The following is a 23,413-nucleotide window of genomic DNA, read 5'->3' on the forward strand; positions in this document are numbered from 1 at the left end:
GGGAGGCTTCAAAGGCTCATGTTTAATAACACGGGATAGAGCATCACTTCTCCGTTCCTCTCTGTTCCCGAAGCCTTCACGGCTTCCGTGTCTTCTGAAAAGAAGTCTCAGCCGAATCTACTTCCTCCAGCGATGCCCCTGGAAGGCACGAGCACCTCAGAAGCAGAAGTGCTTCCAAGGCGTGAGGCCGCGAGCCTGGAACTTGACGAGGGGCAGGGAGGAGGACAGACTCACCTCCGGGACAGCACAGCCTCTGCAGAATGCCCCCCACCCCCGCCACCCGACGCTTGGCCTACATCTCCCATAAGCTGGAGTCACACACCTGTTTTCTGTTGGCCACAGCGGGGCTCACGCCTGTCCCCGCCTGTGCTCGCCCAGGCTCTCCTATACCCCCGCTTGCCCTCCACCCACTCCAGGGAGGGACCGTGTAACCAAAATGACTTCCTTTCTCAGGCAGTTCCCCTAAGCCTTCTCAGCCGGCTGGCTTTTGTGTGTGCTGCTCCCCTCCACCGCGCCCTCGTCTAATCCCTGAACAGCAGCTACACCAGCTTTACCCGTGTGCCTTCCTCTGGAAGGTCCGTGAGCTTGCCCAGGCCAAGAACTGGTCTTTTCGGTCTCCGTATCGCAACCTCCGCTACTGAATCCGTTCCTGGTACTCGGTGATTAGTCAAGACAGGTCAGGGCACCTGGGTGGCTCAGTCGGTTAAGCGTCTGACTTCGGCTAAGGTCATGATCCTGAGGTTCGTGAGTTCGAGCACTGCATCAGTGCTAATGGCTCAGAGCCTGGAGCCTGCTTCTGATTCTGTGTCTCCCTCTCTCTCTCTGGCCCTTCCCCTCTCGAGCTCTGTCTCTGTCTCTGTCTCTCTCTCTCTCTCTCTCAAAAATAAATAAACGTTAAAAAAAAAAGACAGGTTGGTCAGAGGAGTAAATATGGGAATGGATAAGTGATATACAAAATAATGAAGGTCATTAGAAAGCAAGGATGTATGCAAGTCACAGAATAGCAGCTTTGAAGGGGATGACCCTTACGTGAGGTTCGCTATTTGATGTGTTTATTTCATTTTCATTGATTTCGAGAGAGGCAGGGCGTGGGAGCAGGGGAGGGGCGGAGAGAGAGGGAGAATCCCAAGCCGGCTCGGTGGGGCTCAAACGCAAGAAACTGTGAGATCATGACCTGAGTCAGAATCAAGTCGGATGCTTAACTGACTGAGGCACCCAGGCGCCCCTGCGCTGTTTGTTTTTAAAACCAGTCATCTCATGCTAATTTTACTCGTGTGGCACGTTGTCATCTTCAACACCTTTTCGCCTTCGTTATTCTATCCAGTACCCACACCCGTGCACTGAAATAGGGAGGTTACGGGACAAGTCACAGGAACAAAGTATGTGCGTGGCAGAGCTCATGCTGGAACTTAATGCTCGCATTTTCCTGGGCTGCTGTCCCCACTCCGCCAGGCCACCGGGCCTCTGGGGCTAGCCTGCTTTGTGGAACGCAGTTATGGTACCAGGACGAAAAACACATGGCTTTGCCTTTTTTTGCAGGACGAGGAAATACTGGTCTATTAAAGAAACGCCCGTTAATGGTGGTGCCGCCTATGGAAATCACTATGAGACAGCGAGGTGTGTGTGAAAGGAGGACACATCGATGCCATCAGAAGAACCCCCTTCTGGGATCAGAAGAGGCCTGGAATCGACACACGGAAATCCGGGTGCACCTGCCTGAGATGACCATGGGGGCCCATGAAATGAGGCAGCACGAGGGAGCTGTGGCAGGGTGGAGGTGGCTGAGTCTCCATGGACTCCACTTGTCCCCTCTGAGGCACAAACTGCCACCAAGACTGCTTCTGTCTGCCCAGAGAGAGTGACTGCAGGTGGCTCTGGGGCACAATCTCCAACATCTGGGAAGTGAAATTGAATGCTATTACTCTCTGAAATAAAGCAAACTAACTCTAAGCACGTAAGCGTACCCACAGCGAAAGTACTATTATCTCAACTTTAAAAATTGTATCTCCACAGATATTTGATGCGTGTGGTTAGAAGGGCTTGGAAGCTGCCGTCAGGTGCTACGAATATGTGTCTTTTCTTTTTTTATATATATTTTTAATGTTTATTTATTTTTTGAGAGACGGAGAGAGACAGAGCATGAGCGCCAGGGGGGTGGGGGGGTGGAGGAAGAGAGAGAGAGGGAGTCACAGAATCCGAAGCAGGCTCCAGGCTCTGAGCTGTCAGCCCAGAGCCCGACGCGGGGCTCGAACCCACGAAACCTGACATCATGACCTGAGCCAAAGTCAGGTGCTTAACCGACTGAGCCACCCAGGCGCCCCCAAAATGTGTCTTTTCAAATCTTGCCCTTACAGACCGTGAAAAGCATTTGCCATTTGCCATATGCCGTGCGACGTACAAAAGATGGGACAACTGGACACATAAAAATAAACATTTTCAGTTTAATAGAGTAACTAGAAATGTATCTGTCGCTGCATGAACCATTTTGATATTCATTTTTTCCCACAGGACACACATTTCGCCTGGGCTGAAATGAACAGGTCGAGTTGAAAAATGAAAGGCAGGTACAGTTTGGGTAAAGCTGGGAGAAAGTAAGCATGCGGCCGCTGACCCTTTCTGACCCTCCAGAAAAAGAAAGAAGAACCCGGAGCGTCTGCCTCTGTGTCTGGAATGGCAGAGAATACGCAGGAACCTGGAGGGTGCTGGTTCCAGAGAAAGGTTAATAATGGATCATCGCAAGAGAGGGAGCCTTACTGAAATCTTTGTTCTTTTTCACGAAAGGTTAGAAAGGATTGTCCAGGATGTTAACCCTCATCAGGAATTTGTTTTTTTGAATATCCTGCATGTTTACCTTGCCCGATACAATTTTTTCCCAGGAGGGGAGATTCGAGACTGTTTGAAGCCATTGGTCGTCCATGAACTCGGAGTCTGAGTACCACCATTCCTGAGAGGAGAGAAAGCGTGAAGAATTAATCAGCGCTCCCCGACTTACGTGACCAAACCCGGTCTGATACCAGAACTGGTCCAGGGTCCTTGAACTTTTTTTTAATGTTTACTTATTTTCAGAGAGAGAGAGAGAGAGAGAGAAAATGCATGTGCACATGGGGGAGGGGCCGAGAGAGAATCCCAGCGGGCTCCGTGCTCCCACAAACTGTGAGATCATGACCTGAGCCAAAATCAAGAGCCAGACGCTCAACCGACTCGGCCACTCGGGCCCCCCCCCAGGTCCTTGTGCTTTTAAGCCACATGAACCCACAGACAAATGATGAATTTTGCCCCCCAGACTAGGCTACTGACACGTGACTCTAAATAAACACACGGAAGTATAGGCCCATTCGCTTATTCAACAAGTGCTGAGTACAAGGCGCTGGGCTGGATGCTACGCGTGATGTTCGCCTTCGAAGAGTTCACATTCTCAAGGGGGAGGAGAGACCTGCGTAGCAACATTAACACCCAGTGGAAAGCGGTGAGGGCTGCAGAGAAGGGGCGGAGATCTTGCCAAAGCAGATGTGAACGCGAGGGAGGTTCCAGGGGAGCTCCAAGGGGACGAGGAGGCACACACACCTGAGCTACGGATCTATCGCCCCTTTTAGGAAGAGTCCAGAAAGGCCCGTGATGGCCTTCCGTGCTTGGGGAAAGCTAACGAGGCGGTAGGCTTCTGGGGCTTCCTTGGAAGGGTGGGCATCCCCACGCCACCTGCTGGCCGGTGGTACGTACTTTGCTCATGTTCAGCCAGCATTTCTCCAGAACATTCCCCTGTGTTTCAGAGAGCCGTAAGGCTGTGTTCAGGAACAGGTCACAGTTCTGGCCGTCTCCCATGAGTATACAGACGTAGGCCATCAGGTGGTAAAGCCTCGGGTAGAAGACAGGGCCAGTGGTATTCTGGGTCACCAGACTCTCCAAGTTCTAAAGGAAAACCAGCATATCAGAATCAGAAAGGGTCCTTGGCCGCAACGATTTTTTCTCCACGGATGATGTGGGAACGTTTCAAAGATTGAAGCGATCAAATGAAAAAGCGTATTACAGAGACATTACATAGGATGTAGTGGACACAAAGTGACACGCGTCAAGTGGGGTAGCTTCAGTGTTCTACCCGGACCAAGCATGCGATATGGGTGGGCTCACTAACCCTTTTCGGCAAGCGCTTTTTTTTTTTTTAAGTACCTTTTCTTTTTATTACCAAAGCAATATAAGTTACTGTTCAGAATTTAGGGGGAAAAAAATGGAAGAAAAAAAAGAATTACCCATAAGCTTAGCACCCGGAAAGAAATATTTTTAACATTTAGGTACATGCTTTCCCACTTCTCTCTGTCTCTGTCTCTCTCTCTCTCACACACACACACACACACACACACACACACACATATCATACCCCCAATTGGGATCATACTAATCACATAGTATGGCAACTTTTTTTCTCATTTAGCATCACATGATAAACATTTTCCAGTGACATGATTCTTTTACATCAGAGCTCACAAATTCAAATGCTGACAAGAGTCAGGCAAGGAACATAAAGAACCAGGCTGGCTATAGCATGATAAGAGCAGAGGGGATTATGTCATGCTAGAGATGTGCCCTATACAAGTGTCACCTCTCAATTCCGGCCAACAGCTGTCCTTTAGGCATGTGGGCTTGGAGTCACCAGGTACTCCAATTTTTAAAAGAAGAGTCAGAAGTTCAGAATTTTTACGTAAAATATCCCAATGTTTAAATGTACCATTTCTGACTTAACCAAACTTTCTTTTTTTAATTTTTTAAATGTTTTTATTTATTTTTGAGATACAGAGCATGAGTGGGAGAGAGGCAGAGGGACAGGGAGACACAGAATCCGAAACAGGCTCCAGGCTCTGAGCCATCAGCACAGAGCCTGATGCGGGGCTCAAACTCACAAACCGCGAGATCATAACCTGAGCCGAAGTCAGACACTTACCCGACTGAGCCACCCAGGCGCCCCACCAATCTTCTTTTTGAAGTGCATATAGTTTTCATTTTCTCCTAGTTTTTTACTACTAGAAACCTGAGATCAACATCTTTGTAGACAAATTTTTGTTTGTCATCTGATTATTTCCTTAGGATAATTCCCAGGAAGACAATTAACCAACGTGCGTAGTTTAAAGATATTTTGCCAGAACGCGCTCTGGAAAGTTTATGGGAGTCTTTCAGAGTAGGAGTCTGTCTTCTCACGTGTCTTTGCTAATCTGATGCTCAGCAAAACAATGTCCTATTGCTTTGTTGCCTTTATTTCAATATGGTAGACATGGGATCAAAACGTTGGGTTTTCCTGACTGACCTGTTAACGCGTCTGTTTAGTCTATCAATTATTGATCTAAGAAATGCTCACCTGCTGTGAACAAGGCATCATTCTGCGTGCCGTGGGAGATACGCGCAAGCTTGTGCTTCACTCATTCGTGTTCCTGTGTTGTCTCTGCTCCCTCCACCACCCCCCCCCACCTCCTTTTCAAAGTCAAATAAATCACAAACTTCTTGAGCACAAAGACCGTGTTTTTCTCATCTTTACTGAACCCGGTAAGTACCTATTGTATTGTTCACCTGTACTGTCTTTGGGATAGAGGAGTTTTATCACTTCACTATTCACTAAATAAAGACGTGCTTTCTTTTCATCATCTGCTAGTTTATCTACCTGGACTTTCATATGTCAGACTGGCCAAAAGTGGCCCCCTTTGTTAGTATTCGATCAATATTTGAAAGTGATAGTGACAGGGATGCCTGGGTGGCTCAGTCGGTTAAGCGTCCAACTCTTGATTTCGGCTCAGGGCATGATCTCACGGTCGTTAAGACTGAGCCCCACGCTCGGCGCGGAGCCTGGTTGAGATTCTCATGAGTCATTTTCTCAACTCCAGACACTCTATCAAATCACATGAAGTTACAGAAGACATAGTAATTCCGTAAATAATACAGAATGCAGAATAATCACATAAAGCAAGATAATGTTTTGGGTAACCAAGCAACTCCATACCCTGAATGGAAGCCAGCAGAATGCTTTATGTAACAGAAATACAAATACATGCTCTGTATCCAAAGAGAGCGTACCTCTAAGCAGAGGTGACAATGACCTTTTAAGTATTTCAGGCAGGGGTCGGTAAGCAGTGTGAACAAATTGCAGGAAGAGACCCCGGGGCCTGGGTATCGTAGGAGATTGGTGAGCACAGCTCCTACCTGGGCAGATCGAAGACTTCCTCCTAACAACGTTCTGAGGATTAAATGAGCTACCTGTACTTCAAGACGCCTTGAAGTCCCAGGATGCCTTGCTTTGACAAATTTGTGACATCTCTGAAACAGAGACATTCCTAAATTTTCAGCCTCTGGATTCTGCTCACAACCTTAAGGAACCTGCAAGCAGATATCTTCCGAGATCTCTAGGGAAGATCCCTACCCAGAGGTAGTTTGGTCAGCATCTTGATTTTAAAGCCTTCTAAGACCCTAAGCAGAGAACCTGTCAAGCCTGTCCTTCTGACCTGCCCACGTGTGCGATGAGAGGTTTGTGTGATTTCAGCTGTTAGGTTTGTGGTAACTGGGGGCCCGGCAATGGAAAACTAATACACATGGGCTTAGTTTTGAAGAGGAAAAGGCAAAACATTCAAGTCAACAGGAGATTTGGCCCTTCTTCCCTTGGAGGGTTTGCCCAGCCTAGGCTGTAAACTCCGAGAGGCGGGTACCGGGTGTGATTTGCTCCCCCTCACACCCCAGCGCCTAGTATCTGGTGGTTACTGCCTATCAGGTAGGAGGCCAGTGTTATTTATTTATGTGTTTTTGCACTCAGCACACGTTTGTTCGGTGAGTGGAAGATATGCACGTCCTGTAATGCTTATACTGAAGTGTCTGAAAACGCATTTAAAAAAAAATTTTTTTAATGTTTATTTTATTATTTTTGAGACAGAGACAGACAGAGCATGAACGGGGGAGGGGCAGAGAGAGAGGGAGACACAGAATCGGAAGCAGGCTCCAGGCTCTGAGCCGTCAGCCCAGAGCCCGACGCGGGGCTCGAACTCACGGACCGTGAGATCGTGACCTGAGCCGAAGTCGGACGCTTAACCGACTGAGCCACCCAGGCGCCCCTGAAAACGCATTTTAAAAGTTTTTGTTTTTGTTTTTTTAAGAAGTTAACATGAGCCTGGGTGGCTCAGTCGGTTAAGCATCCGACTTTGGCTCATGTCACGATCTCGCAGTCCATGAGTTCGAGCCCCGCGTTGGGCTCTGTGCTGACGGCTTAGAGCCTGGAGCCTGCTTTGGATTCTTTGTTACCCCGCCATCTCTCTGCCCCCCCGCCCCCGACTCGTGCTCTGTCCTGTTCTGTCTTTCAAAAGTAAATAAGTGTAAAAAAAAAAAAAAGAAGTTAACTTAGGGGCACCTGTGTGGCTCAGTCGGTTGAGCGTCCAACTTCAGCTCAGGTCCTGAGCCTGGAGCCTGCTTCATTCAGATTCTGTGTCTCCTTCTCTCTCTGCCCTTCCCCCACTCACACTCTGTCTCTCTCAAGAATAAACATTAAAAATTTTTTTTAAAAAAAGTTAACTTAAAAGACACATTCAGGATCAGCTGAATATTTTTAATTTCCATGTGCAAAGACTTAACCTCCCAAGATGTTTATCATAATAACTGCCATAAAATACTACAAAAAATTCTATCCAAGGACAGTTTGGCAATATCATCTAACAAGATCTAGGAGACTTTATCTATAAGATAAAATACTATGCTTCCTTTTAACCCGTGGTGTAGAAAACAATTTAATGACAGGAAATTATTCACAATATATTTTATTTGATAGCATGTTTTAAAAATGGAAATGTGCGCACGGGCACACACAGAGAAAAGACTTGAAAAGTGATGTCTCTCTTTGTAAAAAGTGGTTACCTCTGAGTAGTAAGGTTGTGAGCAATTTGTATTTCCTTCCAATTTGGGGGGAAGAAGTTACCTTAAAAAACCGTACTATAAACATAGAAATTCTGGGGCGCCTGGGTGGCTCAGTCGGTTAAGCGTCCGACTTCGGCTCAGGTCCTGATCTCGAACTCTTCGTGAGTTCGAGCCCCGCACCAGGCTCTGTGCTAATGTCTCAGACCCTGGGGCCTGCTTCCGATTCTGTGTCTCCCTCTCTCTCTGCCCCTCCCCTGCTCATGCTCTCTTTCTCAAAAACAAGTAAACATTAAAAAAGAATTTTTTAAATAAATATATAAATTCTGGAATCAGAGAAAATAATTTTCACGAGAAGGTAGACAGAAATCCACTTACGGAGTGGTTTATCCTGGAAACTGGCTCACCTTGAGCAGCTCGACTCCACTGTCCTGAGCGTTCTCAGACTGCCCCTCAATCTGCTTTTGAAGGTAGAGGACTTGTCCTTCCATGTACCTACTGATTCCTTCATAGTAAAGAGCTGTCGGGGTTCTTCTTGGCACTAGGTTTTTAGCTCTACTGGAAAAGATGTGAAAGTTGTCCCATTCCTGAAGCCTGGCATACCTGCGCCAGCACAGAAGAAGAAGACAAATCAGTAGCGCCCTTGGAATGTTCTGAAATGGGTCTCCCTGCGGGCCCAGCTCCCGGGACCTGGGCCTGGAGCCCACCGCCTGCTCCCCAGGAGAAACGATGTGCTATGGAACGGGGCAAGAAGAGGATGTTTGGATGGTTCGTGATGAATAGACTCCTCGGGAACCCTCGGCTAATATTAGCAAGCACTTAACTCTTTGGACTCTAAAAGGATCATCAAACACTCGGGAGCTATGAATTCTAGAGCTTGAAGACAATGCTCCAATTCCAGAGAGAGATGGCCTAGGCCAGTACTACTCAAAGTGTGGGCCACCGACTGGGAACATCCGTGTCACCTGGATGCTGCTTAGAAATGCAGGCTCGCTGGTCCAGCCCCCATCTGCTGAGTCACTCTGGGGACTGGGACGAGGCCAGGAATCCATTAACAAGTGTTAACAAGCTCTCCAGGTGATTCCTGTGCCCACTAACGTGTGACAAGCACAGGCCTAGGCCACAGCTGTCGAAAGAAAGTCGAATAAGAAACTAGGATGACTTTCAGACCTTAGATGCCTTGGATTTTTAATTCACCCGGGCGAGGTCATTTGACTTTGAACTTTAATTTCTTTGGACTCTTACTGGTAAGGGCAATTGATTTTTAGATTTTAATGTCTCCCAAGGAATTTCGGAATAGATCTCTTTTCAGATTTGGAACTGCTCTAGTCTGTGGTGCTTTGGACAGGAATGTCTTCCGATGCTCATTTCACTCATCGCAGAGTCCAAATAAACACTGGACACCATGGCTGCACGTAGCATGTTGGGAGTGGCTGCGGAAGTCATCTAATGAATGTTCTGGAGCCTTGCTGTTGATCTACTTCTTTGAAGGTACGACCATAGCTGCAGGTTTACGGAGTTGAAAACTTCATGAGTGAAAGGCGTTCAGCCACAGTTGTGGTCAGGAGGTGACAGCAATGTGGGAGGTAGGCAGGTGTGGCTTGGCACCCAGCCCTCCCCATCCTGAGGGGCAGTGAGGCCCGAGTAAAGGAGCTTCGTGTGGCGCTTCTCTCTGCCACAGGGTGGAAAGCTCTTGATGGGGGAGAACTGCCGTTTTCCAGGACTGCCTCCTGCTGAGTGGGCAAGTCTAATCCTGGGCTTCAACATTAGGAAGCCCACCCGCCTGCAGATACCTGCAGACATAAGCCACATCCTCCAACATCCATTCTATCAACAATGTTTTCCAATAAATTCCATCTGTGGGGGGGGGGGGGTTGTGGGCAGGTGGCGCTATTTTTATTTTTTTTAATTTTTTTTTTGAGAGAGGGCGGTACACAGCAAGCTGGGGAGGGGCCGAGACAGTCAGCACAGAGCCCGATGCGGGGCTCGAACTCACAAACTGGGAGATCACGCCTGAGGCGGAACCAAGAGTGGAGGCTTAACTGACTAAGCCCCCCAGGCGCCCCACAAATGGTGCTATTTATCAGTCTCCCTCGCACCCCACCACTCCTCAGTAGCAAGTACTCTTTTCCTCTCTGTATTACCACGCCATGGTGTGTAGGTAATAAAGGCTTGTGGCACTGACTACAGCCGTGGCGGCCTTGCTTAAGGGCAAGATGATCCCCAAGGGGCCTTTCAGTGTAAATCCACCCCGACGCCTTCAATGCTTTCAATCTCTCAGGTACAACAAAGTATAAATTCTTTTCTTTCATTTCTGTGTGCGTGTGTGTGTGTGTGTGTGTGTTGTGTGTGTTAATCTCCCCTTCTTCAAGGAGTCAACATTTTTCAAACGTGGGAGTTCAGTGAGTGCAACACGTTGTTACCAGATAGCTATACTCGAGTAAAGTCCCAGGAGGATTCCACTTTGGAATTTGAGGATTCTGTTGTCTTCATTTTGGTATATGAATTCCAAACATTCTTCAAATGTCTTATAAACAAAGCCTAAAAAAAAACAGAAACAGGAGAGCTTTGCTGGTGGGTGGGGGTGGTCCTGTTCTGGCCTAATAGCTTCCAGGAGACGTCCCCACTGTGGGGAGAGGCCTTAATCTCTGTTTATGAAGCCAGACGGTCCTGTGGATTGCAACAACCTTGTGACCACACTGCCCGCCCCGCCCCTGCCATGCTTCCTTTGCTGGCAGCAATATCTACAGCCCTTTTCAAAATCACACGGTGATGGAGGCGCCTGGGTGGCTTATTTGGTTGAACGTCCAACTTTCTGGCTCAGGGCACGATCTCACAGCTCGTGAGTTGGAGCCCCGCGTCGGGCTCTGTGCCGACACCTCAGAGCCTGGAGCCTGCTTCGGATTCTGTGTCTCCCCCTCCCTCCCCTGCTCTCTCTCTCTCTCAAAAATAAACATTTAAAAAAATCCCTTTCGATTTAAAAAATTCCCGTGTTGGGGAACGAATGCCCAGGCCGGCCCCTCTGGTTTACTGTGGACACTGAGGGCTGCCTCGTCGGTGGAGCTCCTTTTCCGAACCTCCGAGCAGCTACCGGTGCCCGGATCCATTGGCAATCCAACGCTCCTCGTAAAGCGTGACGTCTGTCCGTATATTCTGCTAACAAGTACTCTAGTAAGACACTGTCAGTCACTACCACTTGTGTGTAAAGTGATCTGACGCTAAACTGGCCGCTTACACCCGTCAGGTTCTTCTGGGCCAAATTCTCCTCCTTGCTGGTCCTTCACAATCCTTCCACCTTCCAGATGGCTCCTAGCTCTTACACCAGCCTCTCCCCTTCCCTGTCCGATAGGTCTTTCCAGCCGGAATCCTAGTGGGCTCGAGACCCCAGCCCCGAGAGCGGCCACACCACACTAACACGCGTGTTAAACCCCAATTTCTTGTAGATTCCAAAGCCACGCTTACCGGAATAAAGCATGAGGTCCAGGCAGACGAAATAGAAAAAGGCCTTGCTGAAGATGTGCTCTTCTGATATAGAAAGGTCCCACAGCCACCCCAGCACTTGGATCAATTGTTTGTTTCTGTGGGCAAAGGAAGGTGGTAAAGATTAGGAGGTGCTGGGGAGGAGAGGATGGAGTTTAGCGCTGGGCTCGGCTTCATCCTGCCCGCAGTTCCGGACCAAATGCGGCCCTTTCGCAAATTTCAAAGCCACTCCCAAATCTCACATTGGCTCTTGGCTCAAACTGTTGTCACGGGCCCCTGCGTCAGGGCCACCAGAGCCAGGCCAAGTTGGCTGGAGCCTCCGGTCCTGGTTGCCCTTCTCTGGGCTTCTGCCTCCCCTGTGAGACTCCTCCCTTTCCCTTCACTTGGCAGCCTGACTCCCATAGCAGGGGAAGACAGTAAACAGACTAGGGATGATGTACACACAGCGGGGGCCTGGCTGGTTCAGCGGGTGGAACTCACGATCTCAGGGTTGGGAATTCGAGCCCCACACTGGATGCAGAGATTATTTTGAAAAATAATAAAATCTTACTCAACACGTCTCCGGAGGCAAGGGAAACAAAAGCAAAAATGAACTACCGGGACCTCATCAAAATAAAAAGCTTCTGCACTGCGAAGGAAACAATCAGCAAAACTAAAAGGCAACCGACAGAATGGGAGAAAATATTTGCCAACGACATATCGGATAAAGGGTTAGGGTCCAAAATCTACAGAGAATTTATGAAACCCAACGCCCAAAGAACAAATAATCCAGTGAAGAAATGGGCAAAAGACATGAATAGACACTTCTCCAAAGAAGACAACCAGATGGCCAACCGACACATGAAAAAATGCTCAACATCCTCATCATCAGGGAAATACAAATCAAAACCACAATGAGATACCACCTCACACCTGTCAGAATGGCTAACATGAACCACTCAGGCAACAACAGATGTTGGCGAGGATGCGGAGAAAGAGGGTCTCTTTTGCATTGTTGGTGGCAGTGCAAGCTGGTGCAGCCGCTCTGGAAAACAGTATGGAGGTTCCTCAAAAAATTGCTGGTCCTCCGACCCAGCAATTGCACTACTAGGCATCTATCCAAGGGATGCAGGTGTGCTGTTTTGAAGGGACACAGGCACCCCCATGTTTATAGCAGCACTATCGACAATAGCCAAAGTACGGAAAGAGCCCAAATGTTCATCGATGGATGAATGGATGAAGAAGATGTGGTATATATATATATACAATGGAGGATTCCTCGGCAATCAAAAAGAATGAAATCTTGCCATTTGCAACTACGTGGATGGAACTGGAGGGTATTATGCTAAGTGAAATGAGTCAGAGAAAGACAAAAATCATATGCCTTCACTCATATGAGGACTTTAAGAGACAAAACAGATGAACATAAGGGAAGGGAAACAAAAAGAATATAAAGACAGGGAAGGGGACAAAACAGAAGAGACTCATAAATATGGAGGACAAACGGAGGGTTGCTGGAGGGGTGGGGGGAGGGGGGAGGGGCTAAATGGGTCAGAGGCCCTAAGGAATCTACTCCAGAAATCATTGTTGCACTAGATGCTAACTAATTTGGAGGTCAATTTTAAAAAATAAAAATAAATAAATAAATAAAGTAAAAATAATAAAATCTTAAAAAGAAAATGCCGTGCAAAGAGCAGTGGTGTCCCAAAGTCTATGATCATCAGTCACATCTTACCGTAAATCCTGCTCCCTTGCCAGCCAATGGCCAGGCTAAAGTGAACCCAGGACGCTCAATTCCTATGGCTTCCTCCCTCTAATTTTGGGAAATGCTTTCGGCTAAATACCTGTTTTTCAGGAAGAGACATTTACTAAGCCAGCAGAGGACCATATACTGCCTGTTAGGATTTCGGAGCAGTGCCCACATCTTCTGGGCTCGAGAGCCTGGGAAGAAAGCAATTCCAGGATATTTCAGGATGTTACTTGGTATCTGCATGGCCCTTCTTGCCCAGACAACCCTTACCTAAGTCAATGGCCAAGTCCAAGTGACCCATTAAAAGCTTGGTGTAGCCCAGTTTATCAGCCACATATGACACGATTTCAATGCCCTCGCCTTTCAGGGGGAGGTTGAAGATCTGTTCCATGGCCATGATTTCATATTTGTACCACACGCCCTGGTAGCCGGCCAGCTGGTGGTGCAGTGAGTAATTCAGGTAGGCCTTAATGATCTGAAATGGCAGAAGTGGAGAAGAGAGGTGACACACAGATGGCAGGAAGCCCAGGGACACCACCCGGCGTGGGCCGGTGCACGTGTGTTTACTAAGCTTGAGAATGGAGCCGGTCATTTGGCCAACGCACGGGCTTTGGTGCAGAAATTAAACTGGGTCTCTGCGCCCTTTTCATTGGGTCATCCGGGACAAGCTCGAGGGCTCCCTTGGCCCCAGGGTCCTTAAGCAAAATAGAAGAATTTCAGTTTTTGTGAAAAATAAAAGCCGTAGCTTATATATGTGGATATAGGACTGCAAAACAAAAAGCCTGGAAGGGTTCACTCTGAGGTGCACACAGTAGTTACCTATTTGGGGAGGAGATCTGAGGGACAGGAGCGACTTTCCTTTTGACTTTATACGTTTCTGTGACCGTTTAATTTGTGAGAACAAGTACCAGTCCTTCTGTTGTTTAACAAAAAAAGAAAGGGGGGGTTGGGTTTGTTTGCATGTAAAAAGAGGAAACAGTAGTTGTAAACTGAGTTCTGAGACTCAGGAGAAGTTGGTTACTCTATAAACAACTCTTTTCAGTGGTAAAGTTGCACCAGGAGATGAACGCTTAGGGACAGGTGAAAAGAAAGTTCCTGCTAAAGAAGCATCCCTGATTAGAAGCGCCAGGTACGGAGGGTAGTCAGTGGGGAGGCATTTAGGAAAAAGGGGCTTTGGGGGCACCTGGGTGGCGTTGTCAGTTAAGTGATGGACTCTTGATCTCGGCCCAGGTCATAGTCTCACAGTTCACGAGTTCAAGCCCCACCTTGGGCTCTGTGCTGATGGCACGCAGCCTGCTTGGAATTCTTTGTCTCTCCTTCTCTCTGCCCTTTCCCCCCTTGCGCCCAGGCTCTCTCTCTCTCTCAAAGCAAATGAAAATAAATAGGAAAAAGGGACTTTTTCCTAGGATTCGTCAAATCCCGCAAAATAAGCGGTCCACAAATTCGGTGTTGCGGGCAGTTCTGTGGGCACCTGTTAAACCACAAGTCAACCTGTGGGAGTTCCTGTGCTCCTGATCCGTGTTTCAGATGGCGCCACCAGAAGGGCAGGGCAGCCGGAAGCCGTGGAGAGGAGAGGACTGCGGGGTGAAGGAGATGTCCAACACTGTGGCAGAACCCAGGACTTCTTGGATTCGGACCAAGAGCATGGCGTCCAACTGCTTCATTTGGTCGGGAAAATAGAAAGCTTGGTGGTTATGTGGCTTGGCAGTGGTCACGCCACAGATAGGTAAAGTTCTGGAAACCACTCTCTCGGGACTCATTCTAGTTCTTTCTGTTATCCGACACCGAGTGGCTCATCTGCTCTGGAGCACCCAGAGGCTGCTCTGCCCTCTGTCACGGCCACCTGGTTGGCACAGAGCCCAAGGTGGGGCTTGAACCCGTGAACTGTGAGTCCATGACCTGAGCTGAGATCAAGCCTCTTTCGATTCACTTTCCGATTTTGGCTTTTCCGCTGTCGTCTCCCGTCCTCCAATGCCACCGCGTTTTTAGGAGACAGCCCCCAAGTATGGAGGGGAATCAAAGCATTTCATCCAGTAAATATTTGTTGAGCACCTACGATGTGCCAGACACTATTACTGGGGCTCGGGACGTGGAAAAGATAACAGACAAGGTCCCTACTCTCATGGAGTTTATAGGCCAGTAGGGGACACAGGCTGCACGCTAACAAAAGAACAAACAAGTAAATGCCAGATGGTAATAAGAGCTACTAAAACAGGTTAGAGACCCTGGGTTAGGTGGCCAAGAAAGGCTTCATGGAGGAGGAAACCTTCCAGCTGATAAGCACAGAGACCCAGCAGTCTCAGGAAATGCTTTTTTTTTTTTAGGCTTAAACAAATTTGTTTCATTTTTAAAATTGAAATATAATTAACATACGGCATCCTATTAGTTTCAAGGAAAAGCTCTTTATCTGCCCCCCAACTGCCTGCTTTACCGAACTTCATGGGTGTGTGGATTCCCTGTACATACACTACTGTATTTTATTATCTCCCGTGAAACCGTCTCCTGGCAACTTGATTCTTAGTCCAGCTGGAAGGACCCTGAAGGGCAGAGGAAATTCCTCCTCCCGACAACTTAGGCAGTTCTCCCAGTGTGGTCCTGGGATCCCCGGAGGTCCCTGGAGACCACTTTAGGGAGTGCCCGGAAGTCAAAGCCAATATTTGCGTCAGGAAACATAGTGAAAGACTGAAACAGACAAACAACAAACTTGATGGGTGTCCCGTCTAGCTCACTCGTGAAGGTTATCTCTGCTTCTGTCTTTGGGCTATTTTACAACTCTGTATGAGGCAGAAGAAAACTGATAATATTGTAAATTATTCTCTTGCATGGACATGTAAGTATTCCGGGGAATATGTGTGATTATTGCCCCGTGACTGGGCTATTTTTGCATCCAGTCATAATTGAATTCTCCTTAGAACAAGTTGTAACATCTTACTAGCTCTCAGTAATTAAAGTGTTTAATAGAGTCTTTGATATGTGTTCTTTTTATGTTTCTAAGAGTCATGATTTTATCTTTAAAAAAAATTATCTTTTAGGGGACACCTGGGTGGCTCAGTCAGTAAAGCGTCCAACTTTGGCTCGGGTCATGATCTCGCGGTTTGTGGGTTCGAGCCCTGCATGGGGCCCTCTCCTGTCAACGCAAAGCCTGCTTCAGATCCTCTGTCCCCTTCTCTCTGTCCCTCCCCTCCTCTCAAAAATAAAACTTTAAAAAATTATCCTTGGGGTGCCTGGGTGGCTCAGTGGGTTAAGCGTCGACTTCAGCTCAGTTCATGATCTCACGGTTAACGGGTTCGAGTCCCGCGTCAGGCTCCGCGCTGACAGCTCAGAGCCTGGAACCTGCTTCAGATTCAGTGTCTCCCTCTCTCTCTGCCCCTCCCCCACTTGCACTCTCTCTGTCTCTTGAAAATAAATACATGTTAAAATAAATTTTTAAAAAATTATCCTTTAACGTTTTCCTTTTTTTACCCTCTTTCTCTACCGGCATATAAGTGGCATTTTCCAGGGGCGACACCTGATGCTGGAACGGAGCCAAGGCAGAAGCAGGCTGAGCACCCAGGTGCCTCCCATGAAGCCAGACGTTAAGATATTTGCAAAACTTTACTCCGTGCCACCCTTGTCACTAAATTTTTTGTTGGGGAAAATTATCTTTCAGTGGACACATTACGGAGGTAAGAGCTTTATCCTTCTTTGAAAGTATTTAAGTACCTCTGTTTTCGTTGCTCAAAGTTTCGGTCGATGCAACCCTTAGACATAAACAGCTTCGCGGTCCCCGGTAATCGACCGAAAGCATCAAGTGACGCTGGGGCCCAAGTGCTTGAGAACTACCGGCCTGGGCGAAACACTCCAGCCGGGAAGGCCTTGGGTGCACCCCCATGGTTTTGAATTCCTGCCGGCTTCCGCCAGGACCCTCCCAAGGGAGACACGGACATTGACAAAGCAGCCGCCACGAAGGCAGCCTTACCTGAAAATCGTCTTGGGTTTCCAGTGCGGTATTTACTTCCATCAGAGCTGCCAGATGGCCGTAGTACTTGTAGTGAAAAAAGTAATTTAGGCTGTATATCTGCCACAGCAGGGAGAAGCAGGCGGTTTGCCTGTAAAGCTGAGCCAGCCTCTTCTTCCTGCAGACACACGAGGGGCACAGAATACCGTCACCGGCGCGCTTGAGGGGAACGCCGGCCCAGCACCCCCGCTGCGGGCTCGGGGGCCAAGACGTGGGCGTGAGTCCTTGCCCCCTTTGCAACGTGGTAAGGCACAAGCACGCTCAGTTTTAGGGAGCACGTTTTCTCCACCACAGGACGGGGAGCGCGATGCCTACTTTGTGATGATTAGTTAGGGTAATCGAGGTAAGTCGCTTTATCCCCAGGCAGGACACTGCCACTTCAGCGAAGTTATTGAAAAAGCCCATTTACATCACTCATCACGGTTGATTCCGATAACAACCCCGCGAGAAAGGCCGACGTGATGAGCCCCGTTTTATGTCAGCAGGTGAGATTCAGGCAGCCTGAGTAACTAACTCAGAGCCACACGGCTAGATCGTGGTTGTGCCAGGACGCAAGCTCTGTCCACTTCCAGCCTGGCCATTCTCGTGTGTCATTTCCTCCACTGAACATTTACTCTCGGGAGCTGGCTGTCAGCTCAACGAAGGAAATGAGCATTTTTTAACGATCACACTCTGCTATGGTCTGAATACATCTCCACCAAATTCGCAGGTTGAATTCTAACCCCCCAAAGTGACGGTGACAGTAGGTGGGCCCTTTGGGATGTAATTAGGTCATGCAGATGAGCCCTCATAAAAGGGGTCAGGGCTCTTACAAAAGAGACTCCAGAGCTTTCCAACCCCTTCCCACCATCTGAAGCTAAAAGAAGTCTGCGACCCTGAAGAGAACCCTCTCCCAACCGTGCCGGCACTCCGGCCTCAGCCTTCAGCAATAGATTTATGCTCTTTATAAGCCACCCAGTCGATGCTATTTTGTTACAACAGCCTGAGCAGACTAAGACACATTCCAACAGTGGAATGGAACATCATGAGAGGTGGTGAGCCTCCCGTGCTGGAGGTATTCAAGGGGAGGATGGATGACGACCTACAAAGAATGTTTGGGCTCGCAGTCTTGGCTTTGACAAGCCACTTAACTGATAATGTAGCCAACGATCCCCTTTATTTATGATAACGATGGGAACCTGAGCCAGTTGGCTGCAATATTAGCGATTTAACAAAACCAAGAAAACGAAATGTAATTAGAAATATTTATCCACAAGCAGATTTTAAATAAAGACGAGAAAGGGGGAAGACAGATATCCTGGAGATTTTAAAGACGAATTCCAGGTACTTTCAATTTAGACACTGATGACGCTGATTCTGTGGTGGAAATTATTTTTTAAAGCCTCGGAAGAAACATGGACAGCACGGGACGTTCATGACGGCCCTGGAAACTCTGGCATTAACATTGCTTCTTGTCCTCCTTTTTGAGGTCAGAACTTCTGGGGGGGCGGGGTTTGAAACGAACATCTCTGCAGATGTTTCACTTCCCCCCCTTTCCCTCGTGCAGGTCACTTCCTGCTCCTTTCATGCAAGTGGCTGTAAACTAGGCTTGGGAAAGTTAGGGAACGAAAGGGTGGGATGCCCGGTTCAATTTGCAATTCAAAACACATAATTTGTTTAGACTGCAAACGTCCTGAACATTTTCCGTGACGTATGTACACGAGAAAAGTGATTCTTTGTCCGTCTGAACTTCGAATTTAACTAGGCATTCTGTCCCCCTACTCAGTTTATCCCCCCACCATCATTATTTTTTTTTATAGTTCTTTATCGGCAAAATTGACATGCGTGGAAGTGTACAAATCTTAATGGTTTAACCTTGACTGATGGATACCCCCCCATTGCGACCCACATCCCTAACGGGATACACAGATGGGTGGCAGTTTGTCCTCTGCAGAGGCCTTGGGCACCTATTTTAGTTTTGGGCAGGGACAATACCCAGGGCTGTACCTCCTGGATGGAAGAGGGCTTGTGACAGAGGCCCGGGGAGCTTGCAGCTTCCACAGAGGCACTGATGGGACCGAGTAGGGCAGGGCACTTGGCAAAGGGCTTCCTGGTGCTTTTGTCACTTGAATTCCCTTTCACAAAAGCTGCTGTGAAATATTCCAGGGCCACCCCGCCCTGTCCTGGGAGGCCCTCCCCCTACTGGCTCTGCCCGCACCAGTGAGCTAGGTCAGAGCCACCCGGCCTTCTGGCGCCCCCTAGGGGCCCAGGCATTGGACGCTGATGGAGTATGTGCAGGTCTCTCCCTCTGCGGAGTGAGACCTTCGGCTGTTCCCAGCTCCTTCCCTTACCCTGGAGGTGCGCTCTCTTGGGCCTGTTGACTTAGGTAGTAAAGGTGTCTGTTTTTCTCAACATGGGTCTGGAGAAACAGGGAGATTAAGTTGTAAGGAAAGATTCGGTGGAGAAGCTTCAGGGCCTTCCGCAGCATTTTCTTGGCAAGCACCATCTGGCCCATGTTGAAACAGACCTGCAGGGGACAAGGGGAGGGGGGCGGGGGCAGGAAGGAGAAAGAGCAGGGATCCTGGACTTCATCGGCAAGTTCCGACGACACGTATTTGGGGGATTCTTAACAAAAAGGCAAACCTAAGGCCCAGGAACAAAACCCGCCCTGGCAGAACCGTAAATGTTTACAAATGTATGCCTGGAAGGATGGCTGGCTGAGGGACCGGAGTTCTCATCGCGTCTCTGCTGTGCGTCATCGGCCGCCGAGAAAGTGTTCACCCGCCCCGGTCCGTTAAAAAAACATTTCGTAAAGACCAACCACAAGGTCAAGGGAGACCTTGCTGGCAAGCGAGGGCGCGGAGGGGTGAGAAGCGCGAGGACCGGCCGGGAGGTACAGGGCTGACCTGTGCCGCTTCTCCGCAGCGCCCCAGGGACGAAGAACACGTGCTTGTGTTTCCAGTGGCTTCTTACCTCGCCTTTGAGGCTGTGAAAGGTGGCGGACTCAAAAGTGTGACTCCAGGACTTGTCTTTCTTGAGGGTCCTCAGCAGCCTCTCCCCCTCATTCAAATAGATGTAGGCCTGCAGCCGGCACAGGGACACAGAGGGGCGGGTCGGCGGGGTGGCCGCAGGGGGCCCGCCGGCCAGCCTCTCGGGGGCCCCTCTTTGTCCCCGGGCTCACTCACTCCGAGGGATGAATCTGGGCAGCTTCCTCCGCTGAGTAATTCCATGGCCCGATTTCCAACAATGTACCCACCCCCTACCCCCATGGCACCCCCCACATGTACAAGGAGCTGGTCTCTACCTTGGGAATGAGTTAGGACCCCCCCCCCCCCCCCCCCGTCCTTTGCCAGGGCCATCTTTGGAAGGGATGGGGAAGGCCCTGAGCAACAACCCCCACCACATTTTAATTAAGCCTTCTATGACATCGTTAGACGGGACAGCCTTGGTACCTGTGAGTGCCAAGTCAAGGGCACAGTTGAAGAGTAAAATAAAGGAAGGAGGTATCCTCAAGTCTCCTATAGCCAAAGGGGTTTGAATGGGAGGCAGGAGAGAGGCACACATGAGTTGGCCACCAGCCCTGGTCCTACCAGATTTTTTTTGACAGGAGAGAGGCTACCAATGGCACATTCTGGGTACCTTGTACCTGGGCTCTGCGTCCAGTCATTGCCTTTCTGACTATTCCTATTCCCTGCTGATTGAAAAGGGGGTATTGCACAGACTTGGCAAATTGGCTCCCTGGGCTACCTAAACCTTCTCTTCCTGGGACTCACTGGCCATATCCCCCTTTTCTCTATGTATCTATGTATCTATGTATCTATCAAACATTATCATCATCATCTATCATCTATCTATCTATCTACCTATCTATCATCTATAAATATATATAAAAATGCATTCCACAGGGGCTCCTGGGAAGCTCGGTTGGTTCGGTGTCCGACTTCGGCTCAGGTAATGATCTTGCAGTCTGTGGGTTCAAGAGCCGTGTCGAGCTCTGTGCTGACAGCTCAGAGCCTGCTTCAGATTCTGTGTCTCCCTCTTTATCTGCCCCTCTCCCACTCGTGCTCTGTCTCTCCCTGTCTCTCAAAAATAAACACTAAAAATTTTTTTGATGCATTTTTTTGATGCTGCATATATATATGTGTATATACATATATATGTATATACATGTATATGTACATGTATATATGTATATGTATGTAGATATATGTATCTATATATGTATATATATATATATATATATATACACATAATATGCCTGGAGACTTTCATCTTTGACATAAATCCTGAGAGCACCGGGGCTTACTAACATTCTTAATGATTAATTTTTACATTTTACAAACATCTCAGGTTCGAGGGTCGATTAGGCTGCTGTGATCAGAAGCAGCCATAAATGTGGAACAGACCAGCAGCGTGGACTTGACCTGCAGGCATGTCTGCTCAGGTACGTGAAGCTCTTTCTGAAGCTGGCTGAGTCAGAGGGGCATTTCCTGAAGTGAGTTTATGGAATGTTCGTCTAGCCAGCTGCTCTATGAAAAGAGATCTAAGGTTCCAAGAAGTTTGAGAAACACACTATGCCCCAGAACCGGCCTGACCCTCTGGGAGTTTTCCGCGTATCCTGACATGGTAAGGCCCGGAAATATCTGCGGTAAAGAAACCTATTTGGCCTGATGCGGCTCAGTGCTTCCCAAGTCACTGAAGAGCGAATTCTCTTTATTTCATTACACACGCATCACATCCCCACGCTTCAGGGGGTGTGTTGCCCTAGACTGTTATTTACAACTATCCTGGAGAAACACCACAGCGTCGGGTCTAAAGGTATGTGTGATAATGTAACGCAAGTTACGCAAAGACCAAAGTGGGCGAGCTCCTTTGTTCTCGTTTTCATTTTTCAATCTCAGGTCCTTTCCCTCCTAAGCAATTTGATTTTCAGAGGAAAGAGGGGCTGGCGGGAAATCAAGAGCATGCAGTAATTCAAAAAGCCTCTTGAATTTCCCTGCAGGCTTGGTGGTCTCAGGCTCGGTTGGGAGGGGGGGTGGGGTTGGGAGGAGATCTGGGTGAAACACCTTACCATGTAATTATCACCCAAGATGAGATAAGCGGATGCAATTTCTAGAAAGTAATATAAGGCTTTGTTGTTTTCTCCCAAAGCCACAAAATGGTGGGCCAGAGGCATGATGATCATCTCTAGGATCTCCTCACACTGGCAAGACTCCAGAGGGATGATGTCTTCCTCGGATGTCCTCAGTTTTGTTATAATGATGTCGAAGAAACTCAAGATCTTTTCTTTGATTTCTTCAGGACTGTCCAAATGAGAAATAAATAGGAGTCGTAACTTAGAAGCACACTGAGTTTTTGATAGGAAACTGGCTTTAACAATGAAGAAAAGAGCAAGACCAGAAGACCTAACGTAGATGCCATGGACGGAACTCACCAGACACACACACGCCGACACTTCCCCACTCGCACCTGAGAGGTCCCAAGAACGGACCAAACGATCCTGAACTTAGTGACAACGGTCTATGCCCTACCTCCTGGACAGTTACATACACCCGTACCTGAGGTTTTCAGCAAATAGCTCAGATTTCTTAGGGGTCTCTATTTTGGAGAAGGTGATCTCTTCTTCAGCTAGAAAATAAACAAACAAATGAGTCGTATGGGTCGCGAAATGTTCCGTGTGGCAGAAATGCCTGGCGTCCATCAAAGACTTGTTCCTCTCTCACTACATACTTGCTGACCTGCCAGGAACTACATTTCCCAGTCAGTCTCCGTTCCACCTTAGGTGAATCTGCACAGATTAATTTAAAATGGAATGATGGCAGAAGTAATACCGGGTGCCTCTGAGCTGAGACGGTTTGGTGTCGTCTCCACCCTTTCCTTCCACAGGAAAGCAAATAATCGTGAGACGCTAAGGGATAGCAAAAGGGCAAAACGGAAGGAACCTGGGTCCCTGGCTTTCAAATTACTGGCGTGCATGGAGGGAACCCACCCGGATGGAAATTTTAAAGACAGTGAGGCGACGTGAGCCTTCTGTGAGCTAAGGAGAAGGCCAGGGGTCTGAGGGTACAAAGGAGGGGAAAGACCGTTTGCTGTGTTTGGAAAACAAAAGTTGCCCTGTTATGCAGATAAGTTTCTCAGGTAAGGAGGAATCTCCGTCAATAGCTCTCTTCCTGTTAAAGCAGGCAGTTAGTTGAGGGGCTGGCGAAGAGCTTTTTCCCAACCTGCTGGGTTTGGATTGCTTTTAACTCAAAATAATGTTCATGTCAAAGTGGGCCATCTTGGGGTGAATTGCCCCTGGCCCCGACACTGTTAAGGCGCTGAAATGTTGGGGGTGATTATAGATGATAATCGTATCTTAA

The 23,413-nt window shown here is 48.3% G+C and overlaps 1 protein-coding gene and 1 non-coding gene across 5 annotated transcripts in view; both read right to left on the reverse strand.

Moving 5' to 3' along the window:
- Window positions 1–2,231: 2,231 nt before the first annotated feature.
- On the reverse strand, window positions 2,232–2,316 carry TRNAQ-UUG. Its single transcript has one exon. It is a non-coding gene; the product is annotated as a tRNA-Gln (tRNA).
- Window positions 2,317–2,421: 105 nt separating this feature from the next.
- ADCY10 (adenylate cyclase 10) overlaps window positions 2,422–23,413 on the reverse strand; it is a 75,047-nt gene continuing 54,055 nt past the window's right edge. For 3 of the 4 annotated variants that reach the window (XM_007077001.2, XM_007077000.2, XM_042975812.1), the window contains exons 22-33: window positions 22,613–22,682; window positions 22,126–22,357; window positions 20,028–20,135; window positions 19,406–19,581; window positions 17,037–17,193; window positions 13,349–13,553; window positions 13,173–13,269; window positions 11,332–11,447; window positions 10,293–10,410; window positions 8,277–8,472; window positions 3,718–3,906; window positions 2,422–2,944 (exon numbers count right to left, since the gene is read on the reverse strand). In XM_007077001.2, the coding sequence (XP_007077063.1) occupies window positions 2,783–2,944; window positions 3,718–3,906; window positions 8,277–8,472; window positions 10,293–10,410; window positions 11,332–11,447; window positions 13,173–13,269; window positions 13,349–13,553; window positions 17,037–17,193; window positions 19,406–19,581; window positions 20,028–20,135; window positions 22,126–22,357; window positions 22,613–22,682 (1,826 nt within the window). In that variant the 3' untranslated portion in view covers window positions 2,422–2,782. The remainder of the gene's footprint in view (window positions 2,945–3,717; window positions 3,907–8,276; window positions 8,473–10,292; window positions 10,411–11,331; window positions 11,448–13,172; window positions 13,270–13,348; window positions 13,554–17,036; window positions 17,194–19,405; window positions 19,582–20,027; window positions 20,136–22,125; window positions 22,358–22,612; window positions 22,683–23,413) is intronic. The other variant, XM_042975813.1, reaches the window with a different exon arrangement.

This window comes from Panthera tigris, chromosome F3, assembly GCF_018350195.1.
Source record: "Panthera tigris isolate Pti1 chromosome F3, P.tigris_Pti1_mat1.1, whole genome shotgun sequence".
NCBI classification, from domain to species: Eukaryota; Metazoa; Chordata; class Mammalia; order Carnivora; family Felidae; genus Panthera; species Panthera tigris.